Source organism: Tenrec ecaudatus, chromosome 17 (assembly GCF_050624435.1).
Source record: "Tenrec ecaudatus isolate mTenEca1 chromosome 17, mTenEca1.hap1, whole genome shotgun sequence".
Taxonomy (NCBI): Eukaryota; Metazoa; Chordata; class Mammalia; order Afrosoricida; family Tenrecidae; genus Tenrec; species Tenrec ecaudatus.
In genome coordinates, this window is record NC_134546.1 from 55,662,546 (window position 1) to 55,686,036 (window position 23,491).

The window sequence follows — 23,491 nt, forward strand, 5'->3', positions numbered from 1 at the left end:
GAGGCTGTTTGCCCACTTCCCTCAGCCACCCTGCAGCCTGACTCCAGAGCTGGCTGGGACGGAGGCTCACAGCCTCCAGGTGAGGATGATCCGGACGAGCCTGTGCTGGGGGGGGGGGGGGACTCTTGGTCCAGCCCTGCCTGCCCAGCCCTCGGCCAGCCCAGGGTGTAGTTCTTTCCCTTCTCCACCTGCTCCCTCCATAGCCAAGGGGGCCGGGTGGGGCATGTCTGGCACTTTATCAAGTCTGTCTTATCGGGGAGGTGATCGTCTGTCAAGTCCCCTTTGCCTCTCCATCAGAAAATTTGCCCAGAGAGCACACGGGGTGCTGTTGGCATTTATCTTCAGCATCTGACAGGGCCTCTGAAGGCAGGTGGGCGGGGCGGGGCGGGCGCTGAGTGATAGATTAGCGGGGCTCTGTCGCCTTGCCTCTCCCTGGAGCCCTGTCCCCATCCTGATCAGTCCGTTTGTCAGCAACTTGGGTGAAGGATGCTAAGAGCTTCCTGTACGAGTGTCTGAGAGGCACAGACATGGGGTGAGGCTTTTCCACACACCCCCTCATTCCATTCCACTGGGTTCCTGGCTGGTGGGGATTGCAATGCCCCGCCTAAGGATGCCAAACTAGCGGAGGAGGAAAGGGGTTCAGGTGGCTCCGATCTAGTGGAAGAGCTGGGTCTTGGGCCTAGGTTTCAGGGCACACACCTTCAAGGATCACCACAGACCTCATGTGCCCTGAGCATGTCCACTGATGGCCCAGAGTGTGACCGGTATGCTGGGAGCGTGTGCATCAGGTGCATGATGTAATCAGTGTCCAGAATTATCTCAAGCCTCAAAGATGAGCTGAGACCAAGGACATAAAACCCCGCAGGGCTGAGAAGCCCTGCCTGAAGGCTCTCAAAAGAGAGAGGCACAGGGGCAAGAAGAGGATGTGCCTTGGCAAGTCATAGCAAGTGATACCAAAGGGAGTGAGGGCCTACTCTGTTTATGTCGACCTGGCCCTGTCGTTTGGGGAGACGCTTTAAGAGGAGTCTGGTCAAGAGGAAGCAGTTGAGAATATGAGAACAGAAACCAAGTCTGACCAGCGGCAGTGAAAAGAAAGTTGGTTCAGGAAGCAGTTGGCATTTGCAGCAGGTCTGTGGATAGACTGCTCTGGGGCCTCCGGAGGGAAACAACAGGGCTGGGGGAGGTCACAGGAGACAGATGCGAAGGGAAAGATTTACAAGAGGATGGATGGAGGCTGGGGGGGGGGGGAGGGTTCATGGGAGCTTTCATGAGCTCCTTGGTGTGAGATGGGAGGAGACTGCTCTGCTGCCCGGGACACTGGTTTTCCAGGCAGGTGAGCTCCAGGAAGAGATGGAGGTCACGCCTGAGTGGGGACTTACCCTGAGGGCTGGACCACTGTGGGGATGCTTGACTTTCAGAAAAATCAATACAAATTCCTCAAAAGCCATCATGGCTCTGCCACCTCTGCCCCTCCCTAACAGCTCCCTTGTCCCCACTCTGAGCTGGTCTCTGGGAAAACGGTTTTGTAAGTGATTTGAAAGACAAATCCAAATACCACTAGGGCAGCCCTTTGCTGGGCATCAAAATCTCCCACCCCTCCCTGGGAAGGGAGGCAGGCAGGGGAGGGTCAGACAATGGGTGTGTGACATGCTACCCCCTCCTCTCCTCCTTGGGTCCTCCCTGTGCAAAGTCCAGGGGTACCTGGGCTCAAAGGTTTGCAGTTCTCCCAGCATCACTCAGGCTGCCCATCTGAGAGGCTTTGCCTTTGCCTGGTACCTTGGCACCCATCTGGACCAAACACTGGGTCCCGAACCCCAAGCTCAAGAGGAGGCATGTCACCCAACACCCAGATGCCTGAATGAACTTGTCCCATCTCATGGCAATCGACATGAGCACCTACTGTGTGCATCCCAGGCTCTCGGCCCATGGGAGTCAGCCCAAGAAATCTAGATTGTGTGGGTTTCACTTCAAAGAGGCCATCTGCAAGCTGGAGGGCACCCAGGATGCGGCAGGATCTTGAAGCTGGTTCATTAAAAACACCAGACTGCTTAGCCTGGAGAAGCACAGACGCCCATGGGACCAGATCACACTCTTCAAAGAGAAGAGGCGGAGATCAGAGGGGTTGGGGGTGGGGTGGGGTGGAGGAGACCAGAGGTCTCTGAGCGCCAGTGTACGTGCAATAGCCCTTGGCTCACGGAGTCTTAGAGTCAAAGGGCTGACCGGTCTAGGCCTATTCGCTGAGCCTGCAAGGAAGAGTTGTTTTCTGGGTATGTGTGGGTATATATGTTTCTAGTCTTTACTTCTACAGATACCATCAATATACAATTCTGCCTAAGGTCCATCATTCTGTACAGCACAGATCCATCAGGAAGTTGGGCGTGGCAAAACCCTGACCCCAAACCAAACAAATAAGTTTCAAGCACAGTCTCCCCCACACCTAGAGACCATCTTTGTCCGTAAGTCGCTGAGGCCAGCAGGCTTGGGCGGCTAGTCTGCAAGTGTGCAGATGGTTGCCAGTGCGCGTGTGCGTGCATGTGTGCATGCATGTGCCCTCCATCAGCACAGGCAACCTGCAGGGGGCCCAGCACATGGCAGACAAAGGGTCCCAAGAGGCAGGCTGGGCTTGATGCAACCACCAAGCCCTCGGATGGGCTGCTTTCAAAGTCGCGAGCGCCTGGTCCCGGCTGAGCAGAAGGTGGGGCTGGGAATGTCCACACATGGCAGCTGTTACAGGATATTCCCATCCAGGGCGGTCTCTGCCTAACTGGAAATCCCAGTGCCTTTGTTCCTAGAGCTCTCAGGATGAGCCAGGTGGAAGAGTTGTGTAGGGGGAGGCTTTGTTCACCCAAGTGCCAGGTTAACCAGGACAGCCTGTGTCCAAACCTCCTGCCTGTGGAGGTCCCAGGGGGAGACGGCACCCTTAAGCTGGGGGTACGTCCACGTCTCCTGCAGCACCGTGTGCAAGGAGAGCCCTGGAGCAGGTGCTACTAACAAGGCCACCAGAGGTCACTGTCACAAGCCACATTCTCCAGGCTTCAGTCTGTGGCTCCAGGACCCTTAAGTGATGTTTGCTGTCAACGGTGGCGGAATTGATCGTTGAGCCCAGAGGACCCAGAGGGGGAAGCGTTCGATTGTTAACAGAAAGGCCATCCTTGCCTCTAAGGAGCATTCCGGTGGCACTTCTTCCAAGACAGCCCTGTTTGTTGGGCAGTCTATGGCATCTTCAACATTCTTCATTAACACCAGAGTTCAAATGCGTAGGGTTTTCTTTTTCTTCGGTCTTCTTTATTCACTGTCCAGCTTTCACATGAATGTAAGATGATTTAAAATACCATGGCGTATTGTTGGTTTGCCTACCTACGTAAGATAGTCATGGGAAGCAAGCCTGAGGAGAAAGCAATGGGACCGATGGTTCCAGAGGGACTTGAGGGGAAGAGGGGGAGGTAGAAAGGAGCAGGAGCAAATAACGCCATAGAGAGGGAATAACTAGGGAACTACAATCAACAACGAGGAGGATGTACAGATGCTGGGGGTGCTGGAGCAATAGCAATCTAGCTGAGAGGAATTTCTAAGAGGAGGAAGAAGGGCCAGCGTGATGGCAGGGCAGGAGGAAGGTAAAAAGAAACAGGAAAGATCTAGGAAGCAGAGTTATGGATAGAGGTATAAACATAAGTGTGTGCATATGTTAATATATTAGACAATAAAAATAGAGGCATTGGCCTATGTACATATATTTATATGACAAGACACTGAGGAAGCAGATGGACTTTGGGCCTCTGCTCATGCCCTCCCTCAATGCAAAAACACTTCATTCTAACAACCTGGCATTCTGTGAGGCTCACCCTCCCGACACAATTGCTGAAGACAAAATGGGTGCATAAGTAAATGTGGTGAAGAAAGCTGATGGTTCGTGGCTATCAAATGATATAGCATCTGGGGTCTTAAAGGCTTGAAGGTAAATAAGCAGCCATCTAGCACAGAAGCAACAAGCCCACATGGGAGAAGCACACCAGCCTGTGTGATCATGAGATGTTGATAGGATCAAGTAACAGGCATCAGAAAACTCAAAACAAATAAAAAAGTAAACATATTGTTGAGAATGAGGGGACCTGGGGGGCCAGAACAGAAATCCTAAACCCATCCGTAGACAATGGGACATCCCCTCACAGAAGGGTCACAAGGAAGGGGTGAGTCAACCAGGGTGCAGTAAAGCACTGATGAAACACACAATACTCCTCTGGTTTCTTGAGGCTTCCTCACCCCCCACTATCATAACCCCTATCCTGCCTTTCACTGTGGGCTAGGTCGGAACATGTACACAGGTACAGATAAGAACTCGGAACACATGGAATCCAAGTTAGATAGACCCCACAGGAACAGAAATGGGAGTAGTGATACCAGGACGGCAGGGGGAAGGTGTGGGGAAGATGATGAAGGGGGAACCGATCACAATGATCCACACATAATCACCCCCCCCAGGGGAAGGAACAACAGAAACTGTGGGGGAAGGGAGACAGTGGTCAGTGTAAGATATGGAAATAGTAACATAATTTATCAAGGGGTCACAAGGTGGGTAGGGGGGAGGGAGGGAAAAAAGAGGAGCTGATACCAAGGGCTCAAATAGAAAGAAAATGTTTAGAAATGATGAAGTAAACTTGATACAATTGATGGATTGTTTTGAGAGCTGTAAGAGCCCCCAATAAAATGATCTTTTTACAAAAAGGAGAAAATGTGAAACCAACGGTTGGTGGTGATAAAAATTAGAAGAAAGCAGAGGCAAAAATAATAGGTAAATAAAATAAATTACCATGGCTTGAGTCAGGCGTACCTTCCTCCTCAAAGCAACGGCCTGCCATACGTTGTTTGATCTCTTGACTGCTGTTCCCATGAGCACTGATTGTGGATCCAAACAAGATGAACTCCTTGACCACGTCGACCTTTTCTCCCCTTACCATGATGTTGCCTATCGGTCCAGTTGTGAAGACTCTGGTTCTCTTTGGATGGATGTGCAATCCACCTTGAAGGCTGCGGTCCTTGACCTTCATCAGCACGGGCTTTGATTTAAGTCCACCTCACGTTTAGCAAGTGAGCTGGTGTCATCTGCCTGCAGCAGGTTGTCAATAAGCCTTCCTCCAGTCCCGACGCCGCATTCTTCGTCATGGAACCCGGCTTCCCTTGTGATTCGCTCGGTTTGGGTTTTAGGCTCAGCAACCACAGGACACTGGGCACACCATGTCCTTTACCTCCTCCATAGATGCGTTTGTCTCCTTAGCCATCAAATAAGGATGAAAATCCCTCCTGGAGCACCTTCACAGAGTCCCTTGCCACTGAGAAGTCAATGGGAAGAATGTGTGTGGATGCAAATGGTGGGGAGAGGAGGTGGGGGAAGCTGGTGCTCAACTCCAGTGTGACTAGCGAGGACTGAGGGGAGTGGGGCTGATGCCTCTCTGCTCAAGTCCCAGCACTGTCTCTCTCCCCATCTCCACTGCTTTTGCCCTGGTCTGAAGTGCCTTCATCTCTTAACTGGACCTTGGCCTTAGCCTCTCCGCACTTGTTCCATGGCCTCTAATCCATGGACAAGCCAGAGGGATCCAAGGCATTCTGTAATGAGAAGGGAGCATGGCGTCCGCGTGCCCAGTCCTGTCTCAAACTCCCGCTCCCTTCTCTTGCTCGCTGTTCCCGGAACACGGATGGTTTGTTCTTTCCTGGCTGTTCTTTCTGTCTGGAACATTTCCCCCTAGATCTTCCTGTGCCTGGCCTGGTTTCTCTGGTTTTAAGTTTCAGATCTCTCCCCTTCAAGCTCCCCTCCCTGGCCATCTGTGGCTGGGGCGGCTGCTAATTGCCACTTGCCATTGATGCACGCTGACCTTGTAGGTGACAGAACTAAATGCTGCCCTGTCCTGCACCTCGCTCCCTGACTGAGCCATGGGGGTGGCTACGGTGCCAACCAGCTCAAGGAAGGGCTCCTTTGTTTTTGCCCACCCTCTGCGTTAAGTTGTCCCCAAGTTAGGCCAGGCCTCTTGCCTCGAGTTCTCCTCCTTTATCTTCCTATAGCAGAGGTGAAGGTCAGAGACCTTCCGCCACAGGACCGCAGACCACTCCTCACCCATAGCTGGTTAGTTGACTTTGCCCCCATAGGACGGAGTGACCGCCCCAGAGAGTTTTAAGGCTGCACTCCTGCGTGTGTGTGTGTGTGTGTGTGTGTGTGTGTGAGAGAGAGAGAGAGAGAGAGAGAGAGAGAGAGAGAGAGAGAGAGAGAGAGAGAGAGAGAGAGAGAGATTTGGGTTTCCAGTGAACACGTCATACACACTTGGCTCAACATTCTCCTGCCCATCCCCTTAGGAAGAAGAGTACTGAACCCAGTGCTGGTGGATTCAGGCAGGTGGGCTCCACGGAGGCCCATTGGCTGCCCAAAGTCTAGTTCTTGCCTGGCACAGGGCCTGGCTCCTCCTCGCCAGCTCTGTGTGGAATAAGGGAATGTATGAATGAATGAATGGGCACCGAGGCGTCAAGGAGCACCTTGTGCCAAGTCCACCCACATTAGCACTTGACACGCAGGCCCCCAAATGGGTCTGCAAGATTCAGGCACCCAAATGAGTTAGTTCTTGGCAAATTCTCAAGTCACTTCACCAAGAAACCGCCGAGACAAGCCAGCAGCTGTGTGTATGCCCGTGTGGGTATGGAAATATCTGCCTGTCAAATTACATGTGAGTATCTGTGGGGATGAGGGGCACATGTGTGTCAGTGAGTATTTGCACACACTGGACTGTCTGCGTGGGGATATTCAGATGCAACTGCTTGAGGATGTGGGTGCGTGGGGAACCTGTGTGTGTGTGAATTCTTGGCGGCAGAATCTAATTTCTGAATCTGATGCTGAGTTTCCGCTTGTGCCATTTTCTTGCTACACACCCCATCTTGATTCCTTTTCTTCTCAGAAACCCATTACTAAAAGAGTTTCCGCCCCCTCCCTTTCTTTAACCCGCCCCCACCAGGAGTGGGCCTGGAGGAAGGGGGAGCTGAAATCACAAGGCCCAGATCAAAACACTCAACACTGAAATGAATTCGGCGGCGTTTTCCCGCATGACTTCCAGGGATAATTTAGTGAGGCCGCCAGCTGGAAGGAAAGGGATTAATTCTGCACTTAGCACAGCTCCGGTGAATAATTCATCGCCACAGACCTCGGGCCCGGCCCCTGGGCAATTGGGGAGTGTCCTGCCCACCTGCCTGTTGCCTGCCTGAGTCCACCAGTGCCCTGACCAGGGCACTTGACATTCAGTCCTGGGGTCACATGGGTCCCAGGGAAGGGGAAGGGGCAGCAGAGGTGGGAGGTGGTGGTGGGCGGTGAGAAGGCAGTGGCCATTGGCAGAAGTTAAACTCTGAGCAGAGGTCTGTGAGGATTGGGCTCTGCTCTGGGGTGCGGGGTGTGTGTGCATTTGATGTTTTCCTCTAAGGCCTCTGCTTCCCCATCCATGGTGGCGTCTTTCCCATCTTCAGCATCCTACCTTCTGAGCACCTTCTTGTTCCCGCACCCAGTTTGGGGAGGGGGCAGGGTCAGGGTCCAGGGTGTCTGACAAACTCTTGGCAGCCCAGGACCTCCCAGCTGTCTTCAGAGGGCCAGGCTGACCTGCCACAGCCTGGCACGCCCGTGGGGAGACTTCAGAGACTCATAAGAGGCCTGTGGCAGCATTCTTTGGGATTGGCATCCGGCTAGACCCTCCTCATCTTCAACACAAGGGCCGCCTGTGTTCTTCCTTGGGGGAGGTTCCAGGATCAAGTATTATCCCCGAGCTGGTGGCTGGTGGCTGGCACGAGCTGGTGTCTGGTGTCTGGCACGGGATGCCAGCAGGAGTGGGATGGCTCAGATATCAGCCCTTCCAGCCATTGGCAGTTTCCGTGGTCCTGAAGTGTGTACACTCCCAAATCCATGATTGGGAGGGTCAGCACCGCAGAGCAGAAAGTGGAAAAATGCCAGGCGCTCCGGAGCCAATGACCAGGGACCAGGCTCCCCGCAGGTATCCCCAAATATCTTTTCACTAGGACCAGGCCAACCTAGCTGCAGTAGGTAGAAGGCTGAAATGGGAAAGCCCGCCTCTTTGATTCTTCACCCCAGTCCCTAGCACCGTGAATATGTTATCACACGTCATTGCTATGACTGCCATGTGGCCTGATGACAGGGAGATTACTGGGGTGAGCCCGACCTCATCACACGGACCCCTTTAAAAGCAGAGCATCTTCTCTGACTGCTGATGCCAAGAGGGGACCAGAGAGAGCAGGATTCGCCAGGCCTGGGGGCTTAAATATGGAGGGGCCCTGTGCAAAGGGGTGTCAGCCCCCGGGAAGCAGAGTGCTCCTACAAACCCAAGTGGAACATTGTGCCAACCACTGGACGGACCTGGGAGTGGACCCTTTTCCGGAGCCTCCAGGAGAGAACAGATGCAGCCCTGCCCACACCTTCGATCCAGCCTGGGGAGACCCTGAACAGAGACCCCGGCGCTGCTCTGCTGCACTCTGACCGTCAGAACCAGGAGCCCACGAACATCTGCTGCTTAACACTGCGTGCTTGAGGCCATGTGTAGCCTAGCCACAGAGTCGCTCACCCGTGTAGACCCTGAGTCCCAGAGAGCCACGCCTGGTTGGGAGCCCTAGTGGTGCGCTGCTTAAGTGCTCGGCTGCGGATCGCATGGGTGGCAATCTCACATCTGGAGCAGCACTCACTCCCCTCCCCCCCCAGCCCTGGTCCAGAGCCCCAACTATGGTCACCCACCAGGGAGGGCCCCTGCACGCACCCCCTGGGCGGCCTTACCTCTGAAGAGTGCAGCTGGAGAGAGAGATCCACCGTCGGGGGCTCTCCGCTTACGGTTTTTAGGTGGGTGTCCTGGGGACAGGAGGGAGCAGCGGTCAGACCACGTTCCCCCCAGGTGAACCGTGCGTTGTCATCTTCCTCGTTGGGCCCCCCCCCCGCCCCGACAGTGGCTGTTTGGGAAACTGAGTTGTCCTATGGAGGGCAGGCAGTGGGGAGACTCACCATGATGGGGAGACGCTCCACACGCAGCCCAATCGGGCCCTTCCCGGACAGCAGCTTGCGATACAAACGGCCCTTGAGGGGCAGCACGGAGATACCCAAGGGCTGACTGAGGGTCCATGGCTCACTGCCCTTTACTGTGGGGGATGAAGGGGGGAACCAGGGGAAGTTGAAGGGTGGGGATCAGCTCAGGTTCCTGCCAAAGCCGCTAACCCAGTTCTCAGCCCCCAGTGCCCGCACCCCAGCATGGCCCCACCCAGTTCTCCCAGCTCCCATGCCCACGTGCTCGCCTGCCTTCTGGCCGTGTCTCCTCCCTTCCCATGCTTTGAGTTCAGGACCAGCCCTAAACATGTGTGTCTCTGGGTATGGATACGGTTCCCTCTTGTTTCCAGCGTTGGGGGGCCTTCGATCATAGATTGTGGGGCCGAGGCAGCTGGTTGAACCCTGTCTCCCCACTAGCCTGTGAGCACCCAGCCACCCTCCTCACTGATGGATGCACAGCACCCAAGAGAACAGTATGGGTCACCTGGGGGAGAGGGAGGACCCATGTGGGTCCCACAGCTGTCACTGTGACAGCTCTGCCACCCAACCGTCCCCATGCACTTAGGACTGGGCTTCACCCATCACTGTGGAAGGAAGGAGGGGCAGGCGGGTGGGCGAGTGGGACTCCCTTCTCCCTTGTCTCCCTGGTGTGGCTGGGGGCCCACTTACTTGACGAGGGATAGTACTGCAGCACCAGGGCTGTGTCTTCTGAGAAGCTGGTGGCTCCGTCACAGCCTTGGAAGAGGATTGATTGATTCCACAGGGGCTGCTCTGGGGGTCCCCCGGGATTGGACAGCTGGAAAGAGAGGGTGGGAACAGGTGCTGGGCCCCAGGCTCCCCACCCCTCAGAGTAAGGGATGTTATGATACTGGGTGTTGTGTGGGTCTGTACGTGTCACACTGTCCCAGGAATCAAAAGCAACACCCATCTATTGGGTACATTTTGGAAAATACAGAAAAATCAAAGGGATAAAAAACATCCCGACATTCCTACGACGAACTCGCTTACTGCTTTTGAGTCGATGCCGACTCTACCCTGGCCGCCAGGTGCACTCTATCCCCTCCCCACCCCCCACTGTGGGCTCTCCCAGAAGACCCTGGCATCTTTGGGGACCCTGCGCCAGAGTGAGCCAGCAGAGCAGGGGTCGGGCACTCAGGGGACTTGATGGCCCCTGAGCACTCAGGAGGAGGATTTAAGCAACAGAATGAGGTTGTGTGAGCTTCCTTCTTTGGGTGAGAGCAGAATTCCTTAGGGAAGTGCACCGCCCGGGGTGTTTCTTTCCTCCCTCGGAGCAGCTGGTGGGTTTAAACCTCTGACCTTATGATTAACAGGCAAGTGTGTAACCACTGGACTACCCTTGTTCCTCAGGGTTAAAGGTGGTCTTCCAACAAGGGGCTCTAAAAGGCATGCCTGTGGGTGGATCCCGGCAGAGGCAGGACCAGAGGCAGGCTCTGATGAGCATTGGAGAGAGAATGCTTGGGGAGAAGACAGCGTGGTGTGTGCCCAGGGCCCTGGACTGTGGGAAGCTCTCCATCTTCAGGGCTGGACAGGGAGACAGTGAGGGTTGGGAGGTGGGGGGCGGTGGGGGTGGCTAGTGAGGACTGATCCAGCAGGGGGGGGAGAGGGACTGGGAGCCAGCAGGGCAGGCTCTCTAAGTGGCTGCCTCCTCTGCCCCCGGTCAGGAGCTGTCAGCAACAGAGGTAGCGGCTCCCACCTTCCAAGCTGCCCTGCGGGAATCAGCCACCACTCTTAAAGGTCAGTACAAACTCACTGCCCGCCCGAGAGTTATTGATGTGAGACGGAGACAAACCCACCAGGGTGGGGCCACTCCCGCTGCAGTGGCGGGAGTGGGGAGAGGTGGGGGCGTCGGGCAGGGGGTGGGGACTGATGCCTGTCACACTAATGTGCCTGCCTGGGTTGCCCAGGCCCAGATGAGGCTCAGCTGTGTCTGCTCTGTCCCTTCGGGAGATGGGTGGCAGTCATTTGGGGGCCACGGGGGCCTATATATGTAGACAGTAACTTGGGTGCTGGGTGTATCCATGGGAGCAGGATCTGGCTACCACTCCAGCTCAGAGAAGCTGGTTTGGGGTTCTGTGGTGCCTAGAAGGATCGTTCAGGGAGGACCCCAAAACCGTTTCATTCGGGAGCCACCCCGTTTCCTGGGCTCTAGGTATAAGGAGCACCCACGTGGCTTGGACCACCTGCTGTCAAGTCATTGTGCTCAAGAAGGTCCAGTGTCCAGGCTGCTGGCCCCTGGGCAACCCCACCACCCCCACCCCCACCCCCGCAGCAGAGGCTCATAAGTAGATGCTGCTGTCCTCTCTGGGACCACTGATGTCTGGCCAGGGACTGCAGAGTGAGGGCTGGCGAGTACCTGCCCAGCCAGGTACAGACCCTTCCCTGAATGGTTTCTGAGGATGAACCCCCAGGAATGATCCTGTTGGACCATGGCCAGAATCACAGAGGGATGCCAGACGACTGCCCCCCCCCACTTCTGTCTCTTTCTCACAGATGTCTGTGTGCATGTGTGCCGGGGGAGGGCCCTCTTCGCCTGATGGCAGGGTCCCAGTGACAGAGCTAGGGCTGATGTGTGTGCTGACAGGGGTGGGGGAGCCCATGCACACCGATGCTAAAGACCAAGCTGACAATGGCCGTGGAACTAAGGAATGTGCTTAACCCATAGGGTGGATCTTCAGAGAAACCATTAACCCCCAGCTACTGTGGTGGACCTCCCTTCCTGGGGACAGAGCCTGCCATGCATGGACCCACAGACTGTTCTTCCTCCCCTGGGCCACTCACGCCCATGGAGAAGAGGCTGCAGGGCAGAGGCTCGGACCCCTCAACTGCCTCCACCTTGCTGTGCCGCCTTCCTCTAGCCCGTTCTGGCTCGGACCCGGATTTCTCACTGTTCACTGGGACCGTGTCTGTGCTCCGGGGCTGGAGGAGACATTGGATCATTTGGTGCATAGGTGAACATTCCGCGTAACTAAGCCTGGCAAACATTGATGGATGCGGGGGTCATGTGGACTTCTGTGGGGTGCAGTGGGGCATAGCGGGTGGGCAGGCCTACGGCTGGGAGCTCATGACTGCCCAGGGAGTTAGGACAGGGCACACATCTGACACACAGACACACACAACCTAGCGTCCCCTCAGAGACCTCTAAGCAGGACCCTGGGATACTTGAGGAGAAGCCGGTCCTCTGAGCCAGCAGGGCGCATCTCAGGGCTGAGAGCAGTGGGAAAGAAGAGGGAGGCCCGTCCAGGCTCAGAGGACAGCAGAGGAAGGCTGGGAGGTGAGAGAGAAGCCCTTGGGAATGGAGGCCGGGAAGCAGGCTGATGGAGGAGGCCAGGTTTTGTACCCTGGCTGAGGATGGGGGCTTTGGTCTTGTCAGTGGTAGGGATAAGGTAGCTCTCAGAGGATGGGGGAGGGAGGGCCCCAGTGTCAGTTGGGACAATGGTCCAGGCAAGAGAGGAGGCTGCGAGCACTGGGGGTGGGGTTGGGGCAGGGGGGAGGTGTGAGACTGGCTGTGGGGGCTCAGGTAGGAGGGAGTGGGGGGGGCACAAGAATCTGCTCTCTGCATGTCTCAGGCCCAACTCTGTTCAAGCCATCAGGTGCAGTCCAAGGGCAATGAGCCCATCTAAGCCTTACCCATTCGGGTTCCAGCAGGCTGCCCCAGCCAAGCCAGACCTCGGCCAACTTATCCTTCTCCTGGGCAGCGCTCCGGGCAGGCTCTGCCACCTTCTCCAAGCTCCAGAGGGGTGATGCCCACCCCGGCACCATGCGTGTCCTCCCTCTTTGGTTCCAGTCCTCCTCCAGTTGGCTGAGGAGGGCCAACAGAAACCCACTTCATCCCGTTGGTTGGCCCTCCTTCTCACATGATCTGTTTGCAAGCCACGCCCCTCCTCAGTGATTGGCTAGGGGAAGTGCATAGGACACAAATCTGGCCAATGGGACGGGAGGGGAGGTCTGCTGAGGGCCGCTAGAGAGGGTGGGGCGGGGATGGGGGCGGGCAGAAGTGTTGAACTTGCAGATAAAAACCACAAGGAAAGAGGTTCTTCCTCGCTTCTTCAAAACTTAGGGCCTATCTGGGGCATCTGCTTCGTGCCCACGACCCGGAGACCAGCTGGGAATGGCGGTGCGGGATATCGGAAAGATCCTGGGTGTTTGAGGATGCTGCTGAGCCTCTAACCCAACCGCTTCTTGTGCAGTAATAACCATCCTTCCTGTTTACATCGGGGTTCACGATCGCCTTGGGGGTTCGGTTTCTTGTAGCCAAAGGGCGAGTGGCGAGGCGGGCCTCTGCGGGGGCACGTGGCAGTCAGTGAGGGATGAAACCTTTTAAATGCCCACCCTGGGCTCAGGAGCATGGCACCCTGTTCCCCTTTAGTTTTTCCCAATACCACCAGCGGCTCTGCAGGCGAAGAACAAAGCTTTCTCCTCCCGTAAAGAGTTACAGTCTCAAGACCCACGGGGGCAGTTCTTCCCTGTCGTGGAGGGTCGCTGTGAGTCAGCATCCACTGATGGCAGTGAGTGGGGCCCAAAGGTGGGCGGGGGGCGGGGTGGGGTGGGGCGCAGTGGTGGTAGAATTCCCAACTCTCTTGCCAGAGACCAGGGTCAATGCAGCACATGGGAAACCACTGCCCGTCTGTCTGGGGTGTTGGGTGTTAAGAGGATGCTGAACGAGTTTCAGTGGAGCTGACATCCTAAGAAAGAGCTGGTGATCCACTTGCAGAACGCAGCCAGTGAACACCCTACACCATCAAGGTCTGATCCCCAACCAGGGGGATCCCAGGCAAGGCTTGTCTTGAGTTGGGGGCTATTTAAGAGCAGAAAACCAGAGGTCGGTAATGTTGCTCAAGGCAGCGCCACTTGTGAGAACCAGCATCGTCTGACCAAATGGTCACATCACCTCTCTCATACCCTCTCCTTTGTCTTAGAACAAACTTGATGCAGGCTTCTCCCCTCCTGCCTGCCTCTCACCTGACTTGCGCCCAAGCCTGAGAAAACACAAGCTTTCAAAACAAAACAAAACACCAGGACATTCTAGAACTTGGCTGACTGACCACAGGGAGACGCTTTTCCTGGCAGACCCAGTGGCCATTTCCCTTCCTTGTCCAGCTTTCTCCCCTAAGACTCTGCTTACCTCTCCGTGCCTCTCCTCACACACCCCCTGCCCCTGTTCTCTTTGTGGAATATTGAGCTGCTGGCAGCTTCCCGAGGGTGGAAATTTCCCCTTAATGCATTACTCTTTCTTTCTGCACCAGGCTCCTCTGTACCAAAGTCTGGATTTGTTTTTCTTTGAAAGGCCAAACCCGGGTCTCCCAGCATCTCAAGTTCCCCACCCGGCATGGGCAGCTGGCGGGCAATCCCAGCATCCCGAGATGACACAGGACCAGACCCACAAGTCAGTGCCATCCAGTTTGTTCCCTCTCATGGCACCCCTACATTGCAGGGGTTTCTGGCCTCTAATTTTTACTGAAGCAGGTGGTCAGGCCTTTGATCTGTGGCCCTGCCAGGTGGATTTGAACTACCAACCCCGTGGTGAGTAGTCAAACACAGACTGTTACCATCAGAGAGGGCAAGTCCAAGAAATTACCACTCCCCCACTCCCCCATCCCTGTAACTGTAGAGGTGAGACAGGATGGAGCTTTGGGCCTGGGTGAGCTCCGAGTCCCTATTTTGGCTTCATTCCCCTCCTACAGTACCCCCTCCCCTCCATCACTACCCAGTCCACTCTCTGCTGACACCTGGTCACATCTGTGCCAGTTGCCACCGAGTTCTCAACCTGGCCCTGGGTGGCCCTCAACAAGTGCCCTGCACTTGCTGTACCTCTGGCTTGTGTCCCACATTTGCAAAAGGCCTCAGGGCAGGTCTCTGTACTGGGAGGTGCGCTCCTGCCCAGACCATTGAAGCCTCGAGGCAGCCAGAGAGGGCTTGGGGCAGGGTGGGGGCGCACTCATTAAAGCAGGCAGCGCCTCCTGCCCTTGGGGACGTCCTGCTGATTGGTTCATAATTTTCTGGGCAAATGCAGGGCCATGTGTGAGGCGACCCTGGGGAAATCAGGCTGTGGATTGGTTTGGTGTTTGAAGCCCTTCCATCCCCAGGGTCCCCCTGCCTCCCACCCCTCCACACCACCATCACTCTTGCCCGCGTCAGCCTTCTTCCAATGAGTCTGCTTTCGGTGCAGACTGCGCAGACATAAGCAGCAGCGGACAGACAACAGGAAGGACTGCTGAGAACACCTGTCTTCTTGACGGCCCCTGGGATGGTGGGACCATTGTGTGGGGCAAGCTCCCACCAGAGGGCAGACTGGCCAATCTGACCCGTCAACTGGGCCCCATCCCAGTCTTGTCCTCCACCGCACACACCTACGCAAACCCACGGTCTTTCTCTCCAAGCTGATAAAGACCTTCTCACGTGTATTCCCACCTCAGTACCTTTGCTCCCGCCTCTCACAGCCACCTACCTGGCCCTGCCTCTCTTCAAAATTCACCACCCCTGTCCCTGGGAGTGGTTCCTACTCAGCCGCCTTCAAGTCCCCTCTCTTCTGATGGCCACAGCGCTGGCAGTCCCTCCGGGTCTGTCCTGAGGCCTTCACGACAGGCTACTGATGTTTAACACCTTCCCCAGATCACGAGTGCCCCCAGGAAGCTACAGGCTGCCATCCTGTATGCCTTGGCACTCAGCAAACCCTTAGGGAGCAGTCACTGAGGGAGGGAGGAAGGGAGGGAGGGAGGGAGGGAGGGAGGGAGGGAAGGAGGGAATGAAGGGGTGCATGGGTGAGTTACTACCAGGGTGAAGCAGGGAAAGAAGATGCCATACCTGCGGATATCCGTTCTTGTTGACCCGAGGAACATCGAAGCTCATAGGTGATGAAATGGGGAAGGACAGCTGTGTGAGGGGCAGCCCCTGCGATGCTGGGTCCCCGCCTTCCTTGCTGCGCCTGGGCAGGCGTGGAGATGGGAGTCAGCACAGGGGCTCACAGGGCCCAGCACTTTTGCCTTTGTGCCGGACCTGGCACCTGGGGGGCCACCACTCTGGACCCCCAGGATTGGCAGGTGTGAGGAGGAGACCAGGACCTATCTAGTTCAGGCCTGGGCCTTGCAGCTCAGGTGGCGGATTAGGGTCTTTCAGCTGTTGGCCAAGGCTCATCTTGGTCAGGAGATGGTCTTCCTGCGGTAGCACCGTGACTCTCTGTGGCCTTAGCCACATCAGAAAGCCCCAGTTGCCTTATCTTGAAAATGGACCCTGCCTTCCTTTGCCGCCCCTTATGGTGGGATCGAGGAGCTCTTGTGGCCTATGAACTGAGCTAAACGGAAGATCAGAGGTTCAAACTCACCCGCTACTCTGTAGGGGAAAGATGAGGCTGTCTGCTCTCTAAAGTCTCAGAAACCCCCAAGGGGCAGTTCTACTCTGTTCTAGAGGGGTGCTAGGATCCAGGATAGACTTAATGGCAGTGAGTATTGTGTTACTATTGAGTTTATATGGTGGGAATCCTGATGGAGGCTTCTCGGGCCTGGAGACTGCAGGGATGGGATTCCAGGGGACTGAGCATACGAGTAGGTGCACGTGTACATGTCCACACACCCAGCGCTCATCTTCATCTCTCCAGTAAGGGGGGCAGGCTCCCCGGCCATCGGAATGCCATGGGCAGGGGTGGGTGTCAGGGAGTCTTTAGAACCACCAGCATCATGGGAAGGGACAGGCAGACCTTTGCCCCCAGGAGATGATGCTGACACTCCAAAGGGGGTGCATGCTCATCCGGAGACTTGCTCTGCTTTGGCAGAGCTGGCCCAAGCACCCCCCTGAGAACTGTGACCCCAAATGGGGATCAGGGGGAGGGGTGAAGAAGTAGGGGCAGAGCCTGGTAGAGCTATAGGGTACACTCTAAGATGATCCCTGGGCCTTCTCCTCTGGGGAGAACCATTGTCCAGGGGCCCGTGGCCTGAGTTGGGTGGATTTGGGGGTGGGCATGAGGATGCCCTCTACCTCCATCCCCCCATCCACACACACACACTGGTCCCCTTCAGCTCTTCAGATCTGCTGCACTTGGGTTCCTGTTTGCTACCCCCCACCCCCCACCCCCAATCTGCATTCAACGCTCTTGTGGAAGGAGACGCAGGAGCAGTTTCCCGAGACCTCAGACCCAGTGGAGAGCTTCAAGGAGCCTTGGGGAGAGGGAAGGTTTCCGAAGCTCCAGGACAGCCCGCAGAAGCAATGACAGCCGATGACAGCCTCTCCCCACCTCTGTCCTCTGCCCTCCCCACCTGCTCCTCCGCGCCCACTCGGGCCCCACTCACTTAAACTCCTTGTAGTTGGGCACCACTCGGGCAATCGCCACGATAGGAGTGGGATTGTTGGTGAGGGGCTCGTTGACTTGCCGGAGAAAGACCTGGGAAGAGAAGAGGCAGGTGAGCCCAGCAACTCAGCCAACCTGTGGCCGGCCTTCTTTCTCTCCAGCAATGGCTCAGTCCTGCCTCACACCGGGGTCCCTCCTTGCCTTTCCTCCCTGCTGTACTTGGCTCTATGTTCCAGGTTACCTTCCTCCAATAGCAAGGTTGGTAGTTCAAACCCACCAGCTGCTCCAAAGGAGTCCAAAGAGATTCGCAGTCTGGGAAACCCCTCAGAGCAGCTCTGGGGGGTGCTTGGAGCCAGAGTGAACTTGATGGCAGTGGGCAGTGGACCTGCTCCCAGGAAGCCATCTGTCTGCAGCCAACCCCCCACCCCCCACGGTGGCTTTCAGGCCAGCTCTTCTTAGGGAGAGGAAGTGGGGTAAGAGACAGGGCCTGGGCAGGAGGGCAGAGCAGCTTTGCTTTCATCTTGGCTCCTGGGGTGGGGGTGACTCTCAGCCCCTGCCAATTAAGAGAGGTCCTACATGCCTGTTCCTGGCTCCCTGCCAGCGTCCCGAGTCCTCTCCGAGTACATGGTTTGTGAGAACACTACAAAGTCCAGGTCTGGTTCTCCCAACCACTCTGAGCTTCCCGAGGTCCCTGAGCATGACAGAAATCTGCTGGGTCCCCGCGGTGCCTGCTGTGGGCCTGCCTCCCAGCAGGGCTCTCCCAGTAAGTGCTGGTGGCTTGGAAGGCAATGGAAAACAGCAGCCCTTCAGGGTCATTGCTTCTTCAAAGCCCAGTTGTCACATGCCCATGACCCATGAGCTTCTGCCCAGGGTAGAGTGTGCCCAAGGGCGTGCTTTTGACTGGCTTCCTGGGGACCCCTCTGCATCCCAAGATCAGTGTCTTCTCTGGCTTCTGGGCCCCCAGCAAGCCCTCTGGCAGAGGAGGGGCTCTTGGCAGGAGGCAGTCATGGGGAAGGGCAGAGCAGGGATAAGTGAGCAGCTTCCTTGGGGAGTGGGGAGGGTGTCTGGAAGCTTTGTTCTGACACTCACCAACCGCCTGCTCCAGCCCGAAGGCAGGCACAGGGAAGGAGGCAGGGACTTCCTCCCCATTCACCTCCACTGCTGCCCCAGCAGCTCTCCATCCTCTGGTTCCTGCCTCTCCCTCCCTTGTGCTGGCTCCTCAGCCCCTCTCTGTTCCAGCCTCTGTGTCTCCCACTCTGGCTGCACACCCAGCCCGTGGCAGCCTCAGGGCCTTTGCACATAGACACCCTCGGTCCCGATGCCTCTGAACCCCATCTCTCATGTCTGGCTCTTTCTCATCAGACCTCTCTTGCTCCATAGTCCTCTCGGGCCCTGAGCTCTCTCCCATAGCACCTACTCTACCGCTCGTGAGGACTCATTTCTCCCTGGCCGCCTCTCCATCTGTCTGACTCAGATGCAAGCACTCACACCACGGACAGGGACCGTGGGCATCTGATCCAGTCTCTCCTGCTGGCCTCAGTTGTTGACACAGTGCTTGGCACCTGCTTGTGGGATAGAAGACTGTCATCTTCATGAGAGGCCCAAGGGGAGGCTGTGCGCGCAGGATCATGAGAGAGAGAGAAACAGAGACGTGGGAGGGGGTGACACAGGCAGTGGCCTCAGGGAGACTCAGGGGTGACGCTGGTCCTGGACAATGGTGGGGGGGGCTTCATCATGTGGTGCTGGTGGAAAGGGACAAAAGGAAGAAAAAAGGGCTGCAGCCCTGGACCCAGCAGAGGGGTGATGCCGCCCGCACACCCGTGATAGGCAGAGACCTGGCAGGTCAACTCCAGGAGGGCCACTACCTTGGCCAGGGCCTGACGCCCTCTGCGCCTGCATTTCCCCCAGAGACTCTCCCCACTCCCTCCAGCTCGGACCTGCTGGGCAGAGAAGGCCCAGGAGCAGGGACTCTTCGGAATATTCTTCCTCACTCTTCGTCCTCCTTGGCACCTCTGCCAGCTGCTAGCCAGCTCACCCCATACACGTGTGAGCTAGGGGGAGTTTCACACACCTTTCTTACGCGCCCATCTCTAGGGACACGCGTCAAATTGACGCACGAATGAAATTGCACGTTTTCTTTAAAAAAAACAACGTATTTTCCTTAAAAAACATAGCTGCAAAAAAACATAGCTGCATGCTATGAACTTATAAATGAAACTATGTGATATTCTATATTTACATAAAAGTTATACTATATAATGAACAGCATTTGAGATTGTGGGTTTGACGCGGCATAAGGGTGGCGGGTCGGTCGTGTGACAGTCTTGGCTGCGTTGTCTGTCTCTATCATTGATGTTTATTTTCTAGAAACTCTGCGTCCATGTTTCTATATATTATGGAACTAAAGTTGGGATTCAGTTTACATTCATATCACATTGCCGGGAATCCGTAGAGACAGGGATGCCAGAGAATTTTGAGATTAGGAGGCTTAGTAGAGAATGAATTTGGGTGTATACCTGTCTCACTCGGTGGATCAAAGTCAGCGTAAAAGGTGGGAGGTAAATGTAAGTGGTTTCTACCATCCTCCTCTAGGAAATCAAAATGCATCAAAATGACGCGTCCCATCAACCTGGCATTGACGTCATTTTGAAGGGGTTTCTAAGGCTCTGGGTGGCACTTGCTTGGCTGTTCATGGAAAGATTGGAGGTTCAAATCTACCCTGAGATGCCTTCGAAGCAAAGCCTTTCCCCAAAGGATCAGATATCACACACCCTGGGGAGGCACAGTTCCACTCTGGTGCGCAGGGATCACCATGGTCTGGCCATCTTCACAGCAACTGTTTTTTGTTTGTTTTTAAGGTATTTCAGACCTGACTGAGGCTTCTGAACTTGAACCCCCTGCCACAATATTCAAAGGAATGGCTGGCTAATGGTGGCATTTCAAACTCTTGCTGAAGTGGGGGACAGGCCTGAGGAATTTGTTGGAGAGCTATTTGGCTCTAGGAGGGAGCCTGGTGGTGTAGTGGGTTACACAGTGGTCTGCCGACTGCAAGGTCAACAGTTCAAAACCACCAACCGCTCTGAGGGAGAAAGAGGAGGCTTTTTACTCCTATAAAGAGTTACAGTCTCAGAACCCCACAAAGGCAGTTCTTCCCTGTCCTGTAGGGTCACTCTGAGTCAGACTGGACTCAATGCCAGTGAATTTGGTTTTGTTATTTTTTTTTTTTTAGTATTGGGCTCTGTTCCTCAAGGGGCAGGTTTAGGGCTGGGAGGGGTTCCTGAGAGGTGACACAGGTCAGGTGTGAAGGTGACAGCTGTCCAGTGCACCTGCTCATACAGAAGCAGCATGGTGAGGGGCAGAAGCAACACTCTCCTCCTCCTGCTGAGCAGCCAGCCTGCCATCAGAACAGACATCTGCTCACCCACTGCTGCTGCTGCTGCCAGAACAGGAGGTGTCTACACCAAGGACTGGTTGTGGGGAGGCAGCTGTGGGCCAGGAGCTCTGGACACACACACCCCCCCCGCGCTTGGGTCTCAGTGTCTCCAGCTGTGAAGTGGGGCTAGAGAGGAGCGCTTGCCCTGCCAGGCTCACGGGGCTCTGGGGAGGATCAGCTCAGCCATGGCAGAGCTGGAGACACCCAGGGCTTGGACTCCACCCTGGTTGCAGTCCTGGGTGGTTTGAAGTCTGGGGGAGAGCGAGGGCCCAGGTTCCTAGGCTGTGTCTTCTCTGAGCATTGCCAGGCCCTACTGAGGATATGGGAGCGGGAGGAAGGGCATTGTATGTGGGAGTTGGCCCTGAAGCTCTATAAGTCATTCTGGAAGGAATGAGTGAACAGCAAACTAGCAGACCCATCAAATCTCTTTACGAACAGGATCCCAGAAAAGGTGGGGAGGCTCTGAAATGTTTGCTTGGGGAGCCTAGGCCATAGATCAGGGGTCACTCCCCCAGGAGGGAGGGGACAGGACAGAAAAAAGCCAGAGCTGTGGACCAAGCAGGGAGCTTAGGGCTTCCCCCCGGAGAGGTGCAGGGAGATTCTCTGGGGCTGTGGGGGCCTCCTCCGTGTAAGCTATGGTGAAGCCCCCTCACACTCAGTTCCAAGGACATCAGGGGAAGGAGAGGCTAGGTCAGGGCTGTGTGTGTGGAAAGTCCTGGAAAGCGTCAGGCCACATCGTCACCATCTCTGTTATTTCTCCACCACTGTAGCGCTTGTCTGGAAATGGCTTATTTTGCAAGGTTGCTTCCTGAAATCAGTTGCGTCCTGATTTTGCCCCCAAGACAGCCCATCTCCAAAGTGTTAGGCCAGCCTGAGGGGCCAAGGACAGGAGATGGGGTCTGCTGACAGCTTGTCTCCTTCCCATCCCACCCCTCCCAGGACCCCAGGTCCCATTACCTCAAGAGCCGTGTGGTTGACACCAATGTAGCGGGGGATGAAGCTGCCCTTCCGGACGACCGTCGCAAACAGCTGGGTCTCGGTTTCACCTTGTTTCCCAGACTGGATGGGTTGGGGACGGGATGGAGGAAGAAGACAAGTGTGGAGGAGGTTGACCCCGGCCATAAATCCAGCCCTGTGCAGATAAGCATTTGGTATTGCTCTACTGGGACTCGGAGCTGATAATTACAACTCATGGTCCCTATGAGCTCTTCCAAGGAGATCAATAGCATAAATCTTTCCTTTTCCATTTGACTATTTCATCGTCCTCACAAGGACTGCTGCCGGCCTGCCTGCTTGCGTTGTACAGATGTGATAACAAGGCCGGGGTGTAGTGGACTGAGAGTGAGGCGGTCAGGGGGATGCTCCCAGAACCATGCTCAGGTGTAGTGTCCCTGCGGGTGGCTCGCTAATCTCCCTGAGCCTTTGCCCTGCCTGCCTGGGGTCCTGTCCTGAAGCTGAAGCTGCCCTGGGCTCTCTCAGGCAGACCTGGGGGAAGGTCACTGTACCTGGGCCAGGACTAAACTAAGAGCGTCTGCAGGAAACAGTACCTATGACATGCCTGCACTTTGCACTCCTGACCCCCATCTCTTAGGGAACTCCACCGGAGCCATCGGCTCAAAGGCCCCTTCATCTTCCACCGAACAGTGACAGCAGTGCAGGAAAGCACAGCCGCGACTCCCTTGGGTCCATAGGTGGAAATGGGCCGGTGGTTCCTGGGTTTGTTTGATAGGTTTCTTCTCTCTCAGGGAGGAGTCCTGGTGGTATAGCGGTAATGTGTTGAGTAACTAACCAAAAAGTCAGCGCTTCGAAACCACCAGCTGTTCTGCAGGAGAAAAGCGAGGCTGTCTGACTCCTGTAAACAGTTTCAGCCTTGGAAACTCAAAGGGAGCGTTCTAGAGGGTCTCTGTCCTAGAGGCTCACTGTGAGTTGTCATCGACTCGATGGCAGTGCATTTGGTTCCATCAGTTGGCCTTGACCCAGGGAGGCTCTCGAACATGGAAGTGTCAGTGTTAACTTGCTGAGTGAGCTCTCACGGCTGGTGATGGGAGCAGAATGATAAATAGAAATCGCTCTGTGCTGTGCTTCCTTCCTGCTGCCCCTTAGCTGCCCCTCTAGCTGAAGGGCCTGGCGGAGTGAGGGAAGAGTAGAACAGCCCCCACCTGAGCACCTGCCACCTGTCAGGGGCTTGGCTAGCTGTGATAGTTAGATCATCTGCTGTCAATTTGAGAGGATTAGGAGTGAAGGGGTGGAGTCTAGCCTGCCAATCAGGTCATAGCCAATGAGGCCTCTGTATGGACATGGCCTTCTGAGGATTCTGGGAATTCCTGTTTTTCCTCCTTAGAGTCAGGAGACACTCTCTCTCAGCTCACTCCCTGGGAGACATTGCAGCTGACAAGACACATGGAATTGCATTAGTGCCCTGAGCTGGAGGAATCACATAGAACCCCCTGCCGGTGCTGAGATGCTCACACTGTCACCTGATCCACAAGACCGCCCACCCACTGGCGTGTGATCTTCCTGCACTCAGCGTCACTGCATGTGTTTCATGAGTCTGACGAGGGCTTTATAGATTGTATCAGACGTATGGGCTAATATCAGACTTACAGACTTGATCTGGACTGGGCTGGGATGTGTGTTTAATGCACCATTACTCTGTATATAAAGCTCTTTCTTACACACATATGAATGTCCATGA

General features: G+C 55.6%; 1 protein-coding gene across 1 annotated transcript in view; it reads right to left on the reverse strand.

Annotated features, from left to right (window-relative positions):
- Positions 1-23,491, reverse strand: part of CCDC33 (coiled-coil domain containing 33) — a 134,372-nt gene that overhangs the window by 45,237 nt on the left and 65,644 nt on the right. Inside the window, exons 7-12 of the mRNA XM_075535561.1 lie at positions 21,754-21,866; positions 17,365-17,456; positions 15,887-16,007; positions 9,734-9,860; positions 9,026-9,159; positions 8,804-8,875 (exon numbers count right to left, since the gene is read on the reverse strand). Coding sequence (XP_075391676.1) covers positions 8,804-8,875; positions 9,026-9,159; positions 9,734-9,860; positions 15,887-16,007; positions 17,365-17,456; positions 21,754-21,866 — 659 coding nt within the window. The remainder of the gene's footprint in view (positions 1-8,803; positions 8,876-9,025; positions 9,160-9,733; positions 9,861-15,886; positions 16,008-17,364; positions 17,457-21,753; positions 21,867-23,491) is intronic.